This window comes from Heloderma suspectum, chromosome 2 (assembly GCF_057233095.1).
Source record: "Heloderma suspectum isolate Gila_16-S chromosome 2, 16-S_ref, whole genome shotgun sequence".
Lineage (NCBI taxonomy): Eukaryota > Metazoa > Chordata > Lepidosauria > Squamata > Helodermatidae > Heloderma > Heloderma suspectum.
In genome coordinates, this window is record NC_139459.1 from 183,585,256 (window position 1) to 183,608,262 (window position 23,007).

Below are 23,007 nucleotides of genomic sequence, written 5' to 3' on the forward strand. Positions count from 1 at the left end.
TCTTTGGTCTTTTCCCTTACTGCAGAAAATCCATTAATAAGGGAAGATGGAGCAGCTGTGCAATGGCTTCTCATTGGTAGTGCTAGCAGCTCTCCATCAGGAAGCACCCTAGGGTTTCTAATGATCAGTGAGCAGCATTCATTGCCCCTCCCCATGGATAGCAGAAGTAGAATAAATTTCACAAGAAGTCAATGCAGATTTACTTAACTGCCATCATGTAGACAGGTTGCAGAATTTAGCATTCTTGGCATGCAGAATTAGGCTTGCCTTGGTGCAGAATTTTGATTTCTGTCTAAAACAGTAGACAGTGGGCACTGATAATCCTGTCCTCATTCTCTTTCTGAACACAGTGAAAGTACTGGCCATCTTGAGGAAATGAGTTGCACAGGTTACTTATACTCTGGATCGCTGAATAACACTGAGTACTAATGAGGATTTTCAAAGTCAAATTCAGCAGAGGCTCTCGCAGAACTTCAGTAACCCAAGCCAAGGATCCACCAGCTTCCTCCGCTCCACCCTTTTAAATCATGATTTAGATCTGACAGGAAAACCTGCAGTTCTACGCCTTGTCACCAGGAAGTGTAAGGAGGTCGCTTCAGCCAAAATCACAGATTTCCTCCAAAATTGTGCCTGCTTGCATCAACTAAACGTGCATTCTGGAGACTCTGGCTTCCACAGTGTTTCTGAATCTAGTTTTATGTGTACTGATACCAGTAATTTGCTGGACACATCCATACCTGAGGTCCAGGTGCTCCACGCTCTCCTGATTTGCCAGGTTTGCCTGATTCGCCCTGAAAAGAGACAAAGTAGATAACATTTACTTATTTATTAAAACAAAGAACTATATTTATACAAAATGTGACGCCAGAAGAGAACATTAGAATCATCAAAGAACTTGATGTGCTCTGCTGGGTCATTCCCATAGTCTTGTATAGCTTGACACTGTGCCTTGAAACAGAGTTATGAGCTTTTCTACATGAGGCATTTATTGTGCGCTTGTCATTCCCTATTCATGGTTGTTTACGGGTCATGACCATCCAGTTTCGCTTCTGTTTTTAAACAGCACTTTCAGCGAGTTTTTTTTAAAGCAGAGAAAATGCGGTATTATTTTTAAGAAGTGAAAGAAACCACTTTTTCCACTTGTGTATTTGTGCTATTCCACTATATCACAGTGCCACCTAGAGGTTATGTAGCAGAAAAGCAGGAAAGAAAACACTTCTCATATAGTGCTCAGATCTCAATTCTGCAACAAAACTAAAAGTAGATGCAGCAGCTTAACAGCCTCCTGTAAAAAAGCTCTATGACCAGATTCTGCAGCAGACTGGCTTTTTCCAAATCATGCAGATTTTGCAGACCAGTTTTTCACTTCGTGGGGAGATTTGCTCAAACGTGCACTTATGCTAATGTGCACTTCTGGATGTGAAACAAAATTCTCCTTTAAAAAATCCAGTACCGTCAATGAGGAGATGACGGGACAAAAGACACCTGACAATCCATGAAACACATACAAAACGGATTTAACAAAATCTATACATCCCTAATTGGGTGCCATTTTGTTCTCACACAAGAAAACAGGCACCTGCTTTCTTCCTTCATGGTCTTGCCTACTTCCACCACCACGTTTCCCCCACCCAATTCATCTTTCTCATTTATTTTATTACACTGCCTAGCTTATCCCGATTACCATATAGGGATCTTGTAATCTATTACCCTGTATGTAACAATAAATTAGAAAGCTGCATTAAAATGGCTGACTCAAATATATAGAAAAATGTAACACATGTTATAAACTCCCTACTGGCTTAGTGCCTGCCACAAAGAAACAGCAGAAGTAGTTAAAGTTCTCATCATTCCCTCTATTTCCAATGTTCAGGTATGAGTGACATTGCTTATGTAGCCAATACGGCACCACCCACAAACAAGAAGCAGGTATTGCAGGAGCCCCAAGATTTGCTAAAGTACAATCTGGGGGGGGGGGACCCAATGGAGGAACCCCCAAAACAGCCCAGTGAGGCCTTGGTGTGTTCAGAGGACATGGAATGCTGATTGACTGACTGCTGGTGGGGATGAAAAGCTTAGTTGGGGGGGGGGATAGAATGGAGTAGCCTGGAAGAGGACATAATTGACTGTCTGAAACTGTAAACAGGAGCACTCCACACTTCAACAGTTTGTTGCAGGTTCCACTTCTATTGTATATCTCCTTTCATGTAGAAGTTGTATCACATCCCTGGCCCCTTCAGTTGCCATACTAAATTCACATTTACCCCAGTGAAATCACCTTCAGTAACTCAGGCCACAAAATACATCCCCATCATTTCTGCAAAATGCCCCCACTCCTTGCTGGACTTCTATAAAAGGCACATCTACACTACAAACAAGCTTGAATTTTATACCAGTTTAACTGACAGGGTTTCACTCAAAGAATCCTTGCAGCTGTAGTCTGATGAGGGTCCTGAGAAACCTGTAAGAGACTGCCAGCCACCCCCCACCCCCCAAATATAGGAATCCAGTTTCTTGAATTCCTTGTGGAGAGGGAAGAACCGTTAAACCATTTTAAGCCTAGAGTGTGGTGGTTAAACACACAGAGAGAACTCCGTCTTGCTACTAAGGGTATTTGAGCCACCAAATATACTCAGGGCCTCTTCAGACATTACAGAAAAAATGAATATCTCATTATCCAAAGTGTTTCCCTGTGACGAACATTATAGTGGCTGCCTCATATACATTTCTTCTGTGTGTAATATTGCTACCAGCTCTGAGACCTCAGGCTAAAATAGGAAACAAGAGCCAGGGAAGAAAAACTTACCATCCTCAGAGATAAACCAGGCCCTTTCCCTGAATGTTCAGTTTGTTTGTTTTTCTTTCCTTTTTTTTTAACTTAAAGAAATATAAGGGGAAAATATGCTGGCAGTATTCTATCAACTGCTCCATAAGACAGAACTAAGAGCAAAACTATGCATTATACTTACTGTGTTAGTATCTTGGGTTTTCAATAAATTAATTATAGGCAAATGAGGTTGGGGGTGGGGGGAATGAACACAGCACTCAGCAAGAGGAAGCTTACCTCTTCATTCCCCAACAACATTCTAACTGAAAATCACTCCCCCTGCATGGCTTGGAGTTTTAGGAGCTTCTGGCACCACTGAGAACTTTTTTCCTAAACCTCCAAGACACGTGCAAACACATTGTGAGTGTACCTTTATAAATGCACACAGAATTGACAAGTAGAATCTGGAACATAATGTTACAGTGTGTGGAGTGCTCCTGTTCAGGGATTCGGCTAGTCAGACGTGCCCTTTTCCCGAACATTCCATTCCATTCCCCCTCATACACACACCACCGTTTTCTGGTTTTTTTCCTCTCAAGCATGCTCAGTACTCACTGGGCTGTTTTGGGGTTCCCTATTTCAGTTTTTACCCTAACAATTGTGTTGTTCCTCTGCAAACGTTGGAGTTCCCCCAAGCCTGAAGATACCTTCCTCTTATGTGCGGGTGGTGCCATTCTGCCTACATTAGAACCCATGTCCACACTAACATCCAAACATTCACTATTAGTATATAGGATAAGAGACATAAACACACAGTGTTTTAAACCTTGAAACAGTCTTGTATGTCACTTTAACTGACAGCCCTTCCCAGACTGATGCCCTCCAGCTGTGGTGGACTACAGCTCCCATCACCCCAGCCAACATGGCTGGCTGGGGATGCTGGGAGTTGTAGTCCAACACATCTGAAGGGCACCAGGCTGGGGAAGGCTGTGTTAAAGTGACTTCTGCAACAAACTCTGCCCTCACCTGTTTATAGCCAAAGCTACTCAAGTCAACTGTTGTGAAACCAGGTCGCCCAGAGGTAAAATACTTACATCATCACCAGGTTTTCCAGGCGGCCCAGGTGGTCCACGGGGCCCCATTGGACCCTAGGGTGAAGAGAGACAAAAATATATGAGAAGTATGAAATATGGCCTTTTATGGGTACTGGGGCTCTAGTGACTACCTCCCAATGTCATTAAGATTTGCTAGTCAGCAGTGAGTCATAATGAAGTGGATATTGCCTGGTTGAATGTTGAGGCCAGCGTATGCTGGGTTCAAGCCATTACTCAACCATGGGCTCCCCAAATCATTCTGGTGCTTCTCATATTCCCCATCTGCAGATTTATGCACAGATGTTCTTGAAAACCTGTCTTTGTATACTGTAGAAGTTAACTAGAAGATTCCCATATGTGGCTGTTACTATACAATGGTCTATTAAGGGGGGACATGACAGAGGTGTATAAAATGATACATAGTGTGGAAAAAATGGATAGTACTCATAATACTAGAACCCAGGGTCATCCAATGAAGTTGAACTGATGGGGAGATTCAAGACAAATAAAAGGAAGGAGGTAGTTCTTCGCACAGCACATAGTTAAACTGTAAAATCTGCAACACAGACAAGATGCAGTGATAGCCACCAACAGCTTTGGACAGCTTTAAAAGGAAATTGGACAGATTCATGGTTGGTAGTCATGATGGCTATATATTATCTCCCATATCAGAGGCAGTATGCCTCTAACCAGTTTCTGCAAAACACAAATGAGAGGGTGCTGCTGTGCTCCTATCTTGTTTGCGGACTTCCCACTGTGGCATCTGATTGGCCACTGTGGGAAACGCAACACTGGACAAAATAGGCCTTTGATCTGTTACAGTGTAGCTTTGCTTTTCTCCTAATGGTCAGTAGGGATGGCATGGGTGCTCGATTCCATCCGGGAATCCGGGGGAACCCCCCCTGCCCGCACCCCCAAGCTCTGCTCGCCGAGCCCCTGCCCCCGCTTGCCCCCTGCCTGTGCTCAGCGAGCAGCCCACATTCAACCTGGCTGCCTCATTGAGCTCCACAGTCACCATTTTTAAAAAAATAAAATGGCGATCGCAAAAATGCACACATTTGCGTATGTGTGGAAATGTGCATTTTTGCAATTGTGCATATTTGCACAGGCGCAAAAATGTGCATTTTGTGAAGATGCGCATATTCGCGCATACACAAAATGCACATTTTCACGCATACGTTCACAAAAACACACACTTTTGTACATACACAAATATGGGCATTTTTGCGATCGCCATTTTATTTTTCAAAAAATGGTTACCATGGAGCTCGACGAGGCTGCTGGGGTGAGTGCAGGCTGCTCGCCGAGCACAGGAGTGCCTTGAGCGCGGTCCAAGGACTGCGAGTGGGGGCAGGGGCTGGGCAGGCGCCCGGAGAACCCAGAGGGGGTAGGTTTGCACATCCCTAATGGCCAGCTTCAGCGGGCAGTAAGATAGGGCAGACACTGGAGTCTGACATCAGCAGGAGATTGGAAAACACTGGACAAAACGTTTGAACAAAGGCTGAATATGGTCTTTGCATCCCCCACTCTTAATTAGGCTCTCTATTAATAATTGTGTATTCACAATGAGGATGACAGAAGGGGCCGTACTCCCACCATTACATTGCTGAAATTTGGCGGCGCAGCAACAAAAAAAACCCTATCGGTTTGCCACCGGCTTTCAGTGGCAAGCTGCTATGGGTCCTTAAAAAGGTCAAATTTAGCTTGAAAGCAAGCCAAATTTGTTCTTTTAAAAGATTTGTAGTGGTTTGCTGCCAAATTTCGGTGACAAAATGGCAATTTCTTTGTTGCCACACAGTGCAGCTGGGGCAATTTCAGCAGCAAAGCAGTAGAAACCACAAAGAGAACAGGGGGCTGCATGCAGCCTGTGACCCACATATTGCCTATCCCTGCTGTAGTGGAACTGGAGACTCTAATCTCCATGACCAATTATGGACACGAAGTAGTGTCATGGATTTTAGGAAATAGCTGACTTTGCTGTATTGGACATGCTGAGAAGACTATTGAAAAAATGCTAATCCAGCTAGTTTAAAATAAGATGTCTTATTATGCAATGCAAATGCTAAATATCGACTATGAATAATTAAGGTTTTGAAAATGTAAATAAGTAAGTGTTGTATGGAATTGTATTAAAGAGAGGAAACAAAGATACAAGCAGGTTCGCAATGAATTCTGGGTAACTGGCATAAAAATAATGGTCAAGATGACCTGGATGGTATCCAAAGAGAAAATGCTGATTTAAAGGCCTATCACTTGGGGCAAAAGCTTATGTGAGTAACAAACAGGTGAGAGACTATATAATTCCAGGTCATAACTGTACTTAAAGTTTTTGCTTTCTGGTTAATGAGCAAAAAATACTGTGTAAGGTATACACATCAAAAACCTTGATATGTCTAAAAAAATTATGTACTCAAGTTTAATTGGCAAATTTGGAATAAGGAGTTATCTTCTCAAAGGTATAACTCAAAATTGATCTTATCTATACTGAAAGGTGTACGTGTAAGTCTTTTATGTATGTTCCAATTTGTAAAGAATGTTTAATAATAAAATAATTAAGACTGTCAGCCCTAATTTATGAGACAGCAGATCATATTAGCTAAGAGGTAATTGCTACACAAAAAGGTATACATATGTGCCAATTTTAGAATGTGGGAGCTTCTTCTTAGAAGCTCATCACCTTGCCTGCGTATCTGTTAGCTGAACAGCCTATTCTGTATTGTATAGGGAACTTGGTACTTAGAATTAGATCTCTCTTTTTTAAGGTATTAAGACTAGAAGTCTAGAGATGTTTAAGAAATACTATTTCTTTTTAAGCTATTAAGATCTAAGGAACTTCAGCAAAGTTCTGTTTAACAACAAGAAATGTTTCAATGTCATTATATGCAAGTTATATTCTAATGTTATGTTATAAGCATATTTGTAATAAAAATAAGTGGATCAAAAAAGATTTTCCTGTACTAATTCTTGTTAGTAGAAAACCTAGATTGTAACCCACGAGACAATCTTAGGTGTACACTTTGTTTAGAAGTATTTAATCTGCTATTTGGTGGTAAACAAGGAGCTTCATACTCCCAAAGTACTGAACGATAGACAGATAGCGCAAACAAAGTCCCTCATCTGTAACAGTAGTGTTCTGAATTAATGCATAATATAAAGGTGTGATGTTGTATAGGTAGCACAACTGACTGAGGTAGGGTCATACTTTTTCGGAGCAGCGCCAATATAGAGTACTGTTAAATTGTACTTTAATTACACCACAGACAGTTGGAAGGTGATTCTTTAAAAAACAGTATAGGGTCCTTGGGTATAGTATTGCAGCCTAAGTGTACCTTACTTCATAGCTCCTTTCACTACTGCTTTTAAACTCCCATTTCTGATGCTTCGTTATTGTTGTTTTTTAATATATTATTTCTATTTATTGCTTTTTCTGAAATAAAACGTGTAAGCCAATTTAAGTACATGTTAATGTAGAGATAAGTATACATTATACATATATTTTATTTATTTATTCCATTTCTATACCGCCCAATAGCCAAAGTGCTCTTTATTTAATTTATATAAATTATGTGTGTGTGTGTGCGCGCGCATATGCGCACACATATGTCTCTCTCGCTCTCTCTTGGTGGCAGTCAATAAAAATCCATTAAAAGCAGTTATGACACACAAACAGATCCAAAACCACCTTAATCCACACCTACCTACCTCAGGGCCTATTGCTGGCAAGAATACCGCCAGCAGTAGATTTATACCTGTGGAGGTCTCCACTGGCGTAACTGGGGCTTCTGGGGAGGCTGTGCCTCCCACCATGCTGACAGAACTCTTCTCTGCCAGAACAGAAGCTTGTCCGCCCTATCCCCACCCCTGCCAGCCAGTGCATCCAGGGGTTAGGATTGCTCTGCCCGGTATCCCATTAATAGCCAGACGGGCACAGCAGAGCTTCTGTGTCAATGAACACTTCACATGGTACTGCAATGACACGAGCATTTGACCAGCTTTTGTGACAGTCCATTTATAATCACCCCAAAAACACCATCCTGGTAACCATGGATGTAGATGCCCTATATACCAAAAACATCCACACAAAGATCGACATAAGAATTAGAGATGTAAAATTTCTGTAAATTTTGAGGCCATGGGGAAAAAAAATATTTTCAGAAAAACTGGAAATTCTGGAAAAATTGAAAAATAAGCAATACTCCCCCCCCCCCCCGGTACAGATCTAAAGTCACTTTGTTGCTTTAAGACAGCCTTCCCCAACCTGGTGCCCTCCAAATATTTTGGACTTCTGCTCCCGTCAGCCTCAGGCAGCATGGCCAAAGGTCAGGAATACTGGGCACTGTGTCCAAAGCATCTGGAGGGCACAAGATTGGGGAGGGCTGACTTAGAAATGTAGAGCAGCCTTTCTGTTCCTAAAGTTATTTTATGTATGACTTAGTTTGCTCATAAAATTATCGTTATATTTTAAAACTTTTAAAAAGCAAACTCACTTAATACATTTGTAATTAATGTCTGAATAGATTATAACTACATGGAGGGAGCAATCCTATGGCCGCTAGTCAGCAGCTAGACAGGCAAAGGATATGTTGTTTTCTGGGAACTGACCTCAGAGCCCGCACTCTGAGGTTGGTTCCTGGAGAACCAACCTCCCCACACTTTGGCGCTGCTTCCAAGGCAGCATGGAACAGCCCTGTCCTCCACACTCACAAGAGGAGCGCAGAGCGGCCAAAAAGGGGCGTTCTGGGGCAGGGATGGCGGAAATGCCTGTACAACACATCCAACGTGTCATACAGCAGCGTCCTTCCCTGCTCAGCCCCCTCGTGGTTACACAGCCAAAATCGGCTGTCTAGCGGAAAATGCAGGGTGGCTGAAGCGCTGAGGGAACGATCCCCTCCGTGCTTCTCCTGCCCTGCATTGGATAGGCAGTCACCTCCGAGTTCGGAGGCGGCCTCCTATCTAAATAGGATTGCACCCTAAATGGCTGTTACAGCATCAGAAATACAGGATGCTATAGAACAAAACCCAAGCTGTCAAGAATGCACATTTACTGTCAAGAATGCACAATGGCGACTCTACTCACATGTTGGGAAACTGAGCGTAAATGACCATCAGTAAAATATACTTTAGTGCAATAACTGCAATAAGGAATGAAAGAACAAACTATGCTGAGAATCTTACAGAAAGGATTAAAAAGTTTTTCCCCATGGCTCCATTATTTCCAGACGTTTTACATCTCTAAGAATAGAGTGTTCTTATTATGCAGTTTTAAGAAATCATTTTTTGGGGGGAGTAAAGGCTGGGTAACAATATACAAATACTTTGTCATAAATTCTAAAAGAAAGTATTTCATAATCCAAAGCTGTTCCACTTTTCCAATTTTTCGGAAAAAAACAAAAACGTTCCTCGCCAAAAAACAGAAAACAGGGTTGTTTCCTGATCCTTCAGGGATTTTCCGGGCCTTCACATCTCTAACAGGAACACAGGAAGCCGCCTTATGTTGAGTCAAACCACTGGTCCATCTAGTCCAGTATTGTCGATAATGACTGGCAGCAGCATTCCAAGGTTTCAGACAGGAGCTTTTTCCTAACTGTACATGCTGGGAGATGGAGCCATGGACCTGTGGCATGCAAAGCAGTTGCTCCACCACTGAGCTGCGGCCCCGTCCCCCTGCAAGTCATCAGAACTATCTTATCCATAATGATGCAACAGCACAGCAGCGGTTACTCACATGTCCCCACAATGTGTCCCTACAGATTAATAACTGACTTAGAACCACATTTCCTCAACTTCTATCCCCTAAACACCTCTACACTGCCTAAGATATGATCTGGATCCACAGAAGGAGGCGCATGAACAATTTCCACCTTGACCAACAACTTCCACCCCACTACTAACCTGAGCCTGAATGAACCCATCAAGAAGATCATCGTGGTCACTACAGTGCAACGATGTAACGGACACATAAGTCCACTGATCGCTGCTATACATAGGCCTCCGGCTACTATTCTGAGCACATGTGACCCAGCAGCTGAGCCCTGGGATACAATCCTGTTTGCTACAGTCCCTCAAACAGAGACTTTCACCTTCTGGATTTATTCAGGCATTCTTTAAACGACAAGACACATTCTTTAAACAACAAGGAGGAAACTGATTTTAAAAAGCCAGACTGGTACCCAGACATTAACTACTAAAGGATCAGCCCAGGAAGGATAGTGACAGAACATTCCTTGTCACTTAGAGCTCCCAGCTAAAACCTCCCCAACAAATAAATTCCAAAACCAATCAGTGGAGGGCGAATTTAATCAGTGGGACTGTTAAAAAAGGGTACAACTGTTTATTGCTTTAAATTATTTTGGGTCTGCTGTATTTATTTGTTTGTTTATTTATTTAAATATTGATAAGCTGCCTTTCTGGAACACCATTGGCAGCAAATAAAACACGAGTATAAAATTAAAAATACAAGAATGTAATAGTATATAAAAAACTTTGCATTGCAAAAATACAAAGAAACTCCAATAGATTAAAACTGCCAGTATATAAAACATTCCCAAAGCCAAGGCAATAAACATCAATAAAACAGCAGCATGACTAATAAAACATATCAATTAAAAGCCATTTGAAATAGGTGCCTTTTCAAAGCCATTTTTTTAAAAAACTGCTACTGAAGGAGCCAACCACACATCCCTTGGGAGGGCGTTCCATAAGCTAGGGGCCAATACCGAGAAGACTGTGTCCCAATGCCTGCCTTTTTAACGTATCTTAAAAGGCGGGATAATGAATAGGGCTTCCAACGCTGATCTTACAGCAAGAACAGGTTCATATGGTTGCAGGTGGGTCTTCAAATAACCTGGCCCCAAACTGTTTAGTGTTGGAGGGAGCAATCCTATCTGGATCGACGGTCATCTCCGACCCCAGGGGCAACCGCCTATCCAGTGCAAGGCAGGAAGAGTGGTGAGGAGTGGATCTCCTCCTCACTCCCCCAGCCCTGCTTTTGTGGCTAGACAGCCAATTTCGGCTGTCTAGCCTTGGGAGCTCAGAGTGCCAGAAGTGGTGGCCGGATGACACATAGGGTGTGTTGTACTGGCATTTCCAACCTCCCCGCCCCGACCCACCCCTGGGAATGCCGTTTTCACTGCTCTGCACTGCTCTTATGAGCGCGGAGCCGATCTGCACTGCCTACAAGGCGGCATGGGAGGGAGTGTGGGTCTGTTCTCTGGGAACCAATCTCAGAGCGCGGGCTCCGAGGTTGGTTCCCAGGAACCAACCTATCTTATGGCCATCTAGCCGCTGACTAGCGGCCATAGGATTGCTCCCTTAAATACCCAAACCAGCACTCTAAACTGGGCCCAGAAATGCACCAATTACCAGTGCAACTGGTACAGAATCAATGTAATATGTTCTGATCATCTGGACTCAACAAGCACCTTGCATTCTGCAGCAGCAGAAGTTTCCAGATCATCTTCTAAGGCGGTACTATGTAAAGCACTTTATAATGGTCAAGTCCAGATATAACTAGTGCATGCATGGCCAAGGCTAGATCTGCTTTCCCTAGAGAGGGTCACACCTTGTGTTTCCACAGATAGTGGTGAGTCCCGAAGAACCCCCAAACTGCGAACTTGGTCTGGAAATCCAATCCAGAACCAGTTGCATCCCTCCACCCAGATCAGCTAATTTCCCTGTCCACAGCACTTGCATCTTCAATCGATTAATATGATCACTTCACACCAGTGCTTTGTGATCTGCACTGGCTTCCAGTTTGTTTCCGAGCTCAATTCAAGTGCTGGTATTGTTTAAAACCCTAAAAGGCTTGGGGCCAAGTTACCTAAAAGATAGTCTCCTCCCATATATACCTGTCCAGAATTTATATACCTCCTCCAGGTGACCCTGCCAAATGAGGTGAGGCAGGTGGCTACAAAGGAGATGGCTTTTTCAGTGGTCACACCCCATTTGTGAAATGCCCTCCCCAGAGAGGTTTGCCTGGTGTCTACATTGTGGTCCTTTCAGCGCCAGGGTAAAACCTTTTCATTCTACCAGGCGTTTCAGTTCTTCAGATTTTTTTTGTTTATGTGTTTAGTGTGTTTTAAGAACTTTGCACTGCTGCTGGCTTTTACTTTGGTTGTTAATCTGGTGTTATTTTGTTTTTGTAACCTTTTAAGGTTTTTAAATTATGTTCTATTATGTTACTGTATTTTATGGTTTTAAGTCTTGTCCTTTGAACCAGCCAGAGAGCTTCTGCTATTGGGTTATATAGCGATATAATAAGGGAGCAATCCTGACTGGGGAATGCTGGGAGTTGTAGGACTTTTTTTCTGTCTAAACATGCATGGAATTGCGTCCTAAATAAATCTTCAGCTTGTTCACCATCATCCATCCCAAAACTGACTCCAGACACTTGTTCAAGGGTTCCACAGCCTCCCGTGAAATTTGCAGGTGAAAAACAGAGGTAGAGCTATGTGTCATCAGCACACTGTTGACACCGCAGTCCAAACCTCAGATAGTTTCCCCCAGTAGTTTCATATAGGTGTTAAAAGGCATGGGGGACAACATTGGACCCTGCAGCACCCCGTATGCCAGAGGTCATGGAACAGAAATCCCCCAGCACCACCTTCTGAGACTGCTTCTCCAAGAAAGACTAGAGCCACCACAATATTGTGCCTCCCAAGTCCAAACTCATCAGGCACTCCAGAAGGATACCATGGTCAATGGAATCAAAAGCCACCAAGAGGTCTAGGAGAACTAATAGGACTACACTCCCCTCATCCATTCCCTGCCATAAACCATCCACCACAGCAATGAAGTAATCACAGCAATCCACCACAGTTTCCATCCCAAAACTGGGCCTGAGACCAAACTGGAACAGCTCCAAATAATCAGTTTCCTCCAAGTCTACCTGCATTTGAGAGGTCACCACCTGTTGCAGCCTCTTGCTCAAAAATGGTAGACTGGACACTGGATGGTAACTGTCCTTGATCATAGCTATGATCAAGACTTTGTTTTTTTCAAAAAGGGGTCTCACTACTGCTTCCTTAAGAGTGTCAGTAACTAACCCCTCTCTCAGAGAAGCATGGATTACCTCTGAAGCCTCTGGAAGATTTCACCAGCCAGGTTGGGTAAGGGTCCAGAGCACATGTCATAGGCCTCAGTCCTCCATGTAGCTCATCCACAAGTTGCCATAACAATGGAACTATGGGAGGAAACCATGTGGTTCCAATGCCACATTTGCTCATAATGCTAATGTAGGGAAAAGGCATTTGCAAGGGAGAGTCAGTGTGTTTGTGAGAGGGGGTGCTTAACCCAAATTCTCCCCTACACCCTCTCTGTCCATTTCTCGCCTTTGTCTTCCAGCTGGCTCCAAGGCTGAAATTAGCTAGCTCAGGGGTGTGTGGAAGAGGTGGAGAATCAATGAGAGGGGAAAGGGTTAAGCACCCCACACATCAGTTCTCCCCTGCAAAGGTCACTGTGCCTCTGCATTACCGTTAATGCAGCAGAAGCTTTTGTGCTGTGCGAAGAAGTGCTTCCTTTTGACTTTCTTAAACCTATTCGTAATCAATTTAATTAAAAGACCATGAGTCCTACTGCTATGAGAGAGGGAGAAGAGTTTCCATTCACTCAAACTCCTTCATGCTGGTCAACATTCTCCACCTTGTAACTGTAACATAAAGGCCAGGGTTCAGTTCCAAAGTTCCAGACATCTTTTTTACTTTGCCTTAGGTATACTTGATCCTTTCAAGAACCCCTGGGTTAGACACTTTGATATGCTGGCCAGTCCTCCCCAGCCCTTGAGGTACACAAAAGCCAATGGGAGATTCATGGGCATACATGTAGGGATGTACAGAAGTCACTTACCTTTTCGAAGGGTGACATTCGTGGTGGGGGGGAGGCGCTCTGTCCCTCCCCCTGAAATTCTGGCCGGCGGGGGAGGCGCTCCGTCCCTCCCCCCCGAAATTCTGGCTGGCCAGCTCCGCCAGTGGCCAGGCATCCGGCCGCTGGCTAGCAGGGACGGAAATGGTGGCGGCTGTAGCCGCCGCTGTTTGCGTCCCTGCAGTCAGCCATGATAGGCTACGTAAATGTTTACGTAGCCTATCACGGTTGATTTAAAAGAAGAAAAAAAACGCACTTACGCAAATGGCGGTGCCCATGGGCGCCGCCATTTGCGTTCCTTATTTTGGCACGTCTTAGACTACGTAAACATTTACGTAGACTAAGACGGCAAAAATAAGGGGAACGCAAATAGCGTAGCGTCTATGCTATTTGTGTTCCCCTTATTTTCGCTGTCTTAGTCTGTGTAAATGTTTACGTAGACTTAAGACGTGCCAAAATAAGGAACGCAAATGGCGGCACCCATGGGCGCCGCCATTTGCGTACACGCGTTTTTTCTTCTTTTAAATCAGCTGTGATAGGCTACGTAAACATGTACGTAGCCTATCACGGTGTTTTTTAAAAATCTACCCGTGATACGCTACGTAAATCTTTACGTCGCCTATCACGTTTTTTTTTTTTAACTGGAAATGGCGGTGGTGGCGGCAGTGGCGGCCGGTCGGAAGACCGGCCGCCGCAGCCACCGCCGCCGAACCGCTGCTGGAGCTGCTGCTGCAAGGAAGATCCGCCCAAGGTAAGTCCCGTCCCGGGGTGGGGGGGGGGCAGACTGTTCCGCCACCGATTCCGGGGGGCCGAATGCACTGGCATTCAGCCTCCCTGAGATCCATGGCGGAATTCTCTGACATCCCTACATACATGGCAACAGGAAGACGGAGCATGTGAGCAAGTCAATTGTGTCGCAAATGTGTGCAGGTGCTCAGTCTTTGATTAATATACTTCCTAGATACTCACGCCAGCACCAGATTCTCCAGGTTCACCAGGGTTGCCTTGAAATCCTTGAGGGCCCTGAAAGAAGATGTAACAGAGACAGCCTCAATGGTCGCTTTGGGAAAGGACAGTCTTTCCCTTTGTATTAGTTTTCAAACATGAGGGCTCAACCAACCGGAGTGTAAGATTTTGATACTTACGGGAGATCCTGGTGGTCCCGGAGGGCCTCGTGGTCCCATAGGTCCCTATATGGGGAAATTTAAAAAAAGTAAATTACAAAGAAGGGCTAATTCCAGCACAAGAAGGGACACCTTTGGCTACGGCTGCATGGACATTAAGAACCAGAGCAGGGCTGATGACATTGTTGCTGCTTTGACACAGCTCCTTTAATTCTCCCTTGCTCTTTTCACAGCATCCAGGACTATTTTTATTTATAGAAGTCATTCTGAGGCAAAAAAAACCACACACACACAAGCACTCGCTTTCTCTTGGAAACAGTCCATGTTTACTAAGCCTGAATTTCATTTACAGCTTGCCAAGAAATGTTGGAGAGCAGAAATTTCCTGCTGGAAGTCTTGTGGGATCTTGAGGAACAGTAGCTGCTGTCTGTCTTTGCATACTTTAGCCCTTGATCCAAGTGTAACAGCGAACCAGCCCCTTAAACAAATCTCTCCGTTACTTCCCTGTCCATAATCATCTGTTTCAACTATTTTGGCACATGGCTAAGGAAGTTCTGGCAAGGGATGTAAAGGCCCAAAGCCGTTTTTTGAAGTCAGCTTTTGCACTGACGTGGCCTGCTTGATCTGTCTGAGCAGTCTCAGAACGGCAAACAAACAAACAAAATGTTTAAAAGAAGACTTTAAAATAAATTAATTTATACTGAAACATGATTTGCTGGGCCTTGGGTACTGGGGAAGGTGGTGTTGATGATGTGATTTTGATGGAGTCGCTTTGGCTTAACATCAGGGAGGGCTCTGGCCTTATTGGCTACAATGGAACTGTGCTGCTCAACAGGCCATAATTTACACAAGCTAGAGGTATGGCTCCCTATCAGTCAAATGGCGCTACAATGGCTAATCAGCTAACCTGCAGTGGAGGGGGTAGAAGCATTCCCAGTGTTATTGTCATGTTTTATGTAAGCCATCTTTGGGATCCTTCCAGATCAAAAGGCAGGATAGGAATAAATAAAACAATACAGCATCTGTGTGATCTCACAGCATTTTCACACATGGGGTTTGAAACGGTTGGTGACTATAGAGAGCGGGTTAATGAACAAAACTGTGCAGAGTTCTTAGATGCTGGTAGCAGACCTGTGTAATTTAGCTTAGCCAGCGGTTAAGCTAAATTACACAGGTCTACTACCAACATCTAAGAACTCTGTGAAGTCCACGGTTTTGTTCATTAACCAACTCACTGCAGCAAGACAAATGTAAATCCTGTCTGGACTAGAGTGTTAATCTGTATTACAAATGCCACTTGCACCTTTTAGCCTCATGTATGAAAATGCTCTTCAGGTTCATTCAGATTGTGGCTTCTCATTCTTCAGGTTTAGCCCTGGGAAGCTTGATACATGACTTTGCCCTTCACAAAGAACATCCAAACACATGATATTAAAAAACAGACACTTGTGTGATTCTTCACACAGCCATGTAAACAGGAGTACTCCTTCCGCTCCCCCACCCCACCCTACCCTTTAGACATATCTCCATGTAGGAAAAAATATGAGCAGAAGCACCATGTGAAGTATCCATTGCTGGGCTGTACCATTTCAAACTGCAGGTGTGTGGCAAGATTGAATGTTTAAATCTTCCCACATATAAAATACTGATGACAAAGTTCTAGTTTAACATCCTGCAAGACACACACAAGTTTTGAATGTGCAGGCATTCTTGTATGTGGGGAAGGCCTAAAGGTACAGCCCACAGGGCTTCTGTTTTCCTGTTCTAGCTCTCAGTCATAGGACCCAGCATGGACTAAAGCAATCAGCATGTCTGGAGCAGCGGTGAAGAATCAAAGGCATATAACAGCACACCTAATCTCCAAAATTAGGACCATATGGAATAGATCAAATACTATAACCCTTTAACACGTACTTAATTCAATGCAATTTACCTCCAAAGTAAATATGCCTTAGGGATTATGGCCCCTTTTATACACAGGGCCTATTTTCAAGACGGCTGAATCATCACAGCATTGTGATGTCGATAGGGATTGTTGGGTTTGCCAAATTCTCAGCATTTTTGCAAAATGTATTATGTTACCAAACATTTTTCAGTGCAAAAGAAGCCACTTGGCATGCCAGATTGTTCAGAGTCTCACAAATTTAAACGGATTCAATAGTCATTGCCTTGCCCCAAGATGGGTTGGCTCCAGGGGTAGTAAAGGGAGGCAAGGGCCGCAAGACTAGTTAAGGACCCACCATCCCAACAGCACTGCCATTCTCCATTTGCGTACAGCATACAAGAAGGCCAAAGGCAGTATGAGAGAATTCTTGGTTTGTATAGCCCACCTCTTTTAGGTTAAGGTCCAATGGAACTGAATGTGTCTTGGCTCTGGGCCCTCAAAATCTTGCAACCAGCACTGTTCCCAGGTAGCCTTGAGAACTACAGTTCTCAGCATTGTTAAACTACGATTCCCAAGATTCTTTGGGGGAATGCCATGCCAGTTAAACTAGTATAACACCAATATACATCTGTAGTGTAGACATGAGCTCAAGGGACTTGGAGACTCTCCTGGCCCTTACCATAGGTCCTTGCATCACTCCCATCTGAGCACCACCTGCTTTCTCGTCAAATCCTCCAGCCATCTGAGCAGCAAAGTTCTGCAAAGATAAACCGCAAAAAGAACATGCCTGGTTTCAGTGAGATGTGGAATGTGATGTGATCAGATGGAGAACAGTCATACAATGAGGAACATGAGAAGGCTTTTCAAAAACCCAGAGCTTCCCTTACTATCTGATGGGCAACCGTACCCCACGTCACCGAGGAAGAAATTAGGGCAAGCTGGTTCTCTTTTTACTATCTTTGGGGCTTATGCCTCCCTGCAAATGTTTTATTGGGTGATATACTTGTGGAAAGAATTTCATGGGACGGGGGAGGGGGAGAAGTTCTATGAAGCAATTTGCAGTTGGCCATCCTACTGCAAAGCTATCGTTTCAATATTTGCCACAATAGAAAATGAGCAGAAGGTCTACAATGATAGAAATTATTATTATTATTATTAAATTTATTAATCGCCCATCTGGCTGGTCACCCAGCCACTCTGGGCGATGTACAACATACAATAAAACAGTTTAAAACAATACAATTCTACAATAAAAACATTTTCTAAAATACCCTAACCCACCCCAAATGCCTGCCTGAACAACCACGTTTTTAATGCACGACGGAAGCTCATTAAAGAGGGGGCATGATGGAGTTCCCTAGGGAGGGAGTTCCACAGAGTGGGGGCCACCACAGAAAAGGCCCTCTCCTTCGTCCCCACCAGTCTAGCTGTCCTGGCTGATGGGACACAGAGAAGGCCATCCAAGGCTGATCTTGTTAAGTGGCCTGTCTGGTGCTGCTGGAGGCGCTCCTTAAGATAGGCTGGGCCGGAACCATATAGGGTTTTAAAGGTCAAAACCAACACCTTGAATTTGGCCCGGAAAACAACTGGTAACCCAGTGCAACTCCTTCAGCACTGGAGTGATGTGATCTTGCCGGCGGCTGCCTTTAATCAGGCGAGCCGCTGCGTTCTGTACCAGCTGCAGTTTCCGAACCGTCTTCAAGGGTAACCCCACATAGAGCGCATTACAGTAGTCTAAACGAGAGGAGACCAAGGCATGTACTACCGATGGGAGCAGATGGTCGGGAAGGAAGGGGCGCAGCCGCCGTATCAGATGGAGTTGATACAGCGCTGTCCGGCTCACAGCTGACACCTGAGCCTCCATGGACAGCTGGGAGTCCAAAATGACCCCCAGGCTGCAGACGTGGTCTTTCAAGGGTAGCCGTACCCCATTCAACACCAGGTCAACATCCCCCAGCTTCCTCTTGTCTCCCACCAAAAGTACCTCGGTCTTGTCAGGGTTCAGCTTCAGCTTATTCCTCCCCATCCAGCCACTCACCGTCTCCAGACATCTGGACAGGGATTCTACGGCCAACCTTGGTGAAGATTTGAATGAGAGGTAGAGCTGCATGTCATCCGCAAATTGATGACACTGCACCCCAAACCTCCTGATGATAGCCCCCAGCGGCTTCACATAGATGTTAAATAGCATTGGGGAGAGGATGGAACCCTGTGGCACCCCACAAGTAAGTGGCCACGGGTCTGAAACCTCCTCTCCCAGTGCTACACTCTGGTACCTGCCAGAGATGAAGGACCAGAACCACCGCAATACGGTGTCTCCAATGCCCAACCCCTCCAGGCGGTCCAGGAGGATACAGTAGTCAACAGTATCAAAAGCCACTGAGAGATCGAGGAGAACAAGGAAGGAGCATTCACTCCTATCCAGAGCCGTCCTCATATCATCTACCAAGGCGACCAAGGCCCTGTCCCATGCCCAAGCCTGAAGCCCGACTGAAATGGGTATAGATAATCAGTTTCTTCCAAGTGTGCCTTCAACTGCACCACCACCACCCGCTCAATCACCTTGCCCAAAAATGGCAGATTTGAGACTGGGCGAAAGTTGTTCAGAACTTGAGGATCCAAGGAGGGCTTCTTTAAGAGCGGTCTTATCACTGCCTCCTTGAGGGCTGATGGCATCACTCCCTCCTCAAGGGAGCTGTTCATCACCGCCCTGATTCCCTCACCCAGTCTCTCTCTGCAGCCCATAATGAGCCAAGATGGGCAAGGATCAAGTAAGCAGGTGGTCGGCCTTACAGATGAAAGCACCTTGTCCACTTCATCAGGAGGAAGAAGCTGGAACCGATCCCACAAAACCGGTTTGCCACAGGCCGCCTCTTGCTCACTAACTGTATCCACAGCGTGCAGAGTAACACACCTAATCTGATCAATTTTATCTGCAAAGTGCCTTGCCAAGGCCTCACAGGAGGCCTTAGAATGCTCCAGTGGTTCCAGAGCCACAGGACGACCAGGCACCGGACCACTTGGAACAGCCTTCTGGGACAGCACTCTGCAGACGCGATAGAGGCAGCATAATATTGCTTTTTTGCTGCCTTCACCGCCACGTGATAGGCTGAAGTTACAGCTCTAGCCCGTGTCTGATCGTCTTTGGAGCGAGACTTCCGCCACCGGTGCTCTAGCTGTCTCACCTCCTGTTTCAGAGCTCGTAACCGCGGATTGAACCATGGTGCAGTCCGAGCCCTGTTCAGGGGGAGAGGGCATTTCGGAGCCACCTGATCTAATGCCCCAGTGATTGCGGCATTTCAGCCACCCATCAGGGTCTCGACCGAGTGGCCGTTGGCGTGCCCCAGAGAATCCCCAAGCGCGTTCAGGAATCCATTTGGATCCATAAGACGCCTGGGGCGGACCATTTTAATGGGTCCTCCACCCCTGCGGAGGGGTTGTGGAACCGAGAAGTCCAACGTCACCAGATAGTGATCTGACCATGACAAGGGGGTGGTGGATATACCCCTGACTTCCAGATCACTCCCCGCTTCTCCAGAAACAAACACAAGGTCTAGTGCATGACCGGCTACATGGGTGGGCCCAGTTAGAATATGGTGCAGCTCCCAGGAGGCCATGGTCTCCATGAAGTCCTGAGGTGCTCCTGTGAGGATGGCCTCCGAATGTACGCTGAAGTCCCCCAATACCAATAAGTTAGGGGACTGTACACGCACATCAGAGACCACCTCAAGCACCTCGGCCAGGGAGTCAGTCGTGCAGCAGGGTGGACGGTACACGAGCAGAATCCCCAGACTGCCCTTCGGGCCCAACCTCCAGTACATGCACTCAGCAACCTTGGTCTCCTGGAGAGGGGGTCTGGTGAAGACCAAGGACTCTCGGTAGATAACAGCCACTCCCCCTCCCCGATCCCCAGCCCTCGGCTGCTGTGCATACGAAAATCCGGCTGGACACATGGCTGCAAGGGTTGGAGCAGCAGCCTCGGCCAGCCAGGTCTCCGTAATACATGCCAGGTCTGCACCCTCATCCAGGATCATGTCATGGATGAGGGAGGTTTTCTGGGTAACAGACCTGGCATTGCAGAGCAGCAAACGAAGGCCAGAAGATGGGGTCACGCCTCCCCCAACCATCCTTTGGCTCTGGACAGGCCCGGAGCAGGGGACAGATATTACACATCTCTCCCTTGTTCCCCTTACCTGGCATGGCCTGCCCCTAGCACTCCGCCAGCGCCTGCCGCCCAGCCTCGGTATGTTCTGGCCCCCAACACTCCCCCCACTGCCTCCATCAGGTGGACACATGCCCCCTCGCTCCCGCCTATCAGGCAGGCTACCCACCCCTAAAAACACAACAAAATCCTGCAGAAAAATTTAATCCCCAGATTAAATTAAAATCAATTTAATGGTACACAAACTCTCCAACAGCTGTTTGCAAATATAAAGTTATTCAGTATATTGAGAGACTTAAAAGCACCTATGTACAAGGGTCCATGTCCAAAGGTGCAACTTCAAGATTGGTTATTCCTTTACACATTTTACCTGCCCCTTTGTATGCATAAAAGCATAGTTTTTAAAATGGCATGGGCATTAGTCACTCTGTTCATTATATGATTTCATGTAGAACAGCAATTCTAATGTTTACTAATAACTGTAAGTAAAGACCGGAGGTTAATCTGGAATAAAGGAATAAGACATTGTGAATGTACCTTATGTGTGCAGTAACACATCCAAATTAGTGTTAGTGACTGCAAGCACAGAATGAGAGAGTTGCACATATTCTACAGTAAATAACATTTAATATGCGCATCTCTGATGTTGTTTATGTATTGCAAACAGCAATCTTGCATCAGTCATGAAATGACTAATGACAGACATGAAAGTATGTTAGTGATTCTAAATTTTATGATCTTAAGAATACTGACCAATAGAACACATGTTTTTGTCCAGACTTGCCACTCACCTAATTTTTCCAAAACCTGCCCCAGAATTAAAATATGCTTACTATATTGGCCTGTTACTAGCTGTTAGGCCTGGGATCCCATGCATAATTTAGGCATCTGAAAATTAATGTTTAATTCATGTTTCAGATATTTCCCTGGCACATACCCAGACCTTGGCTGGTGCAGCCATTACTCTCTTAATACAAGCAAAGGCCCCAAAGTTCACAAAGCGAGAGTTGCCTGGACAAGTTGGATGTAATTAACTAGGTATGAATTTAAACTGATCTGCGCAGGAGTTTACAAATGTAATGTGGGGCCAAAATGCAGCACAGAGAGAGGGACACTTAAGCCTACTGAAATCAATGGGTTTATTATGTGTATCTGAATTCTGTGTTGGGTTCTTAGTCCAACTCTGCATTCACTGGCAGACCCTGCTGCTCCTCAATTGGTCTATCATGCCGTGGTGTTCTACCTTGAGAGAGCTCTTTCCACATCAACCAGTCTGTTCAGGAACCCCTGCATGTCTGCCATGGAACCCGTGTGTGTTACAGAGGATTCTGGGGCACAGGGCACACACTAACAGGGTCTGTTGCACCCGACTCTCAACCCTGTGTACCCAATTCTCCTCTGCAGCTGGCTGGCCATTGCAAGGTAAGCTTGGCAGTAATGAGTCAGCTGTGTTTTGAGGAATTTTGTCCACCATTACAGATTTTCTTGTTGTAGAACCCCTATTATATATATTTTTTTGTCTTTAAGAACCACAGCGTTCCCCAAAACAAGGTCTGAAAGCCACTTCTCTAACACAGCACAACTTTGCAGCTAACAAACACCCAAAGAAGGGAAAAGGCAATTTAGACTGATCACATGCATTTTTTACACTCTGAATATTTGACGTTTTTAGGCAGCATGTTATACGTGCTGAACTGAACTAAGTATTTTGTTGCGTTAGAACACTGGGAATTCTTGATAGATAGCACAGTGAAAGAGCTCTTTTCATCACGTTCTGTAACCACACTTTTTGGTATGCAGGAACCAGGGAAGGGGGTGGGGGGCAAGGATCAAGTTGAGGATACTCACTCCACCAAGGCCAGGGGGACCCGGAGGTCCTGGGGGTCCGGGAGGCCCAGGATTGCCAGGTGTACCAGGTTCGCCATCTCTGCCACGTGGGCCAGCAGTGCCCTATAAGAAACAGGGAAGGAAAATGTTCCAAGGAAGTCAGATGGTAGACCAGTATATCCTCACTCCCAACATTACACTGATAAACAAAATCACCAAACTGTTGGAGCGGGTGTACTACATTAGGTACGTACCATCATATGTGGTGGGAATGTGGACAAATGCATAGT

The 23,007-nt window shown here is 45.2% G+C and overlaps 1 protein-coding gene across 1 annotated transcript in view; it reads right to left on the bottom strand.

The window, feature by feature from the left end:
- The window catches only part of COL2A1 (collagen type II alpha 1 chain), a 107,455-nt gene that overhangs the window by 72,456 nt on the left and 11,992 nt on the right, over positions 1 to 23,007 (bottom strand). The window contains exons 7-12 of the mRNA XM_084832284.1: positions 22,739 to 22,840; positions 17,408 to 17,485; positions 14,865 to 14,909; positions 14,689 to 14,742; positions 3,862 to 3,915; positions 738 to 791 (exon numbers count right to left, since the gene is read on the bottom strand). Of these exons, the coding sequence (XP_084688410.1) occupies positions 738 to 791; positions 3,862 to 3,915; positions 14,689 to 14,742; positions 14,865 to 14,909; positions 17,408 to 17,485; positions 22,739 to 22,840 (387 nt within the window). The remainder of the gene's footprint in view (positions 1 to 737; positions 792 to 3,861; positions 3,916 to 14,688; positions 14,743 to 14,864; positions 14,910 to 17,407; positions 17,486 to 22,738; positions 22,841 to 23,007) is intronic.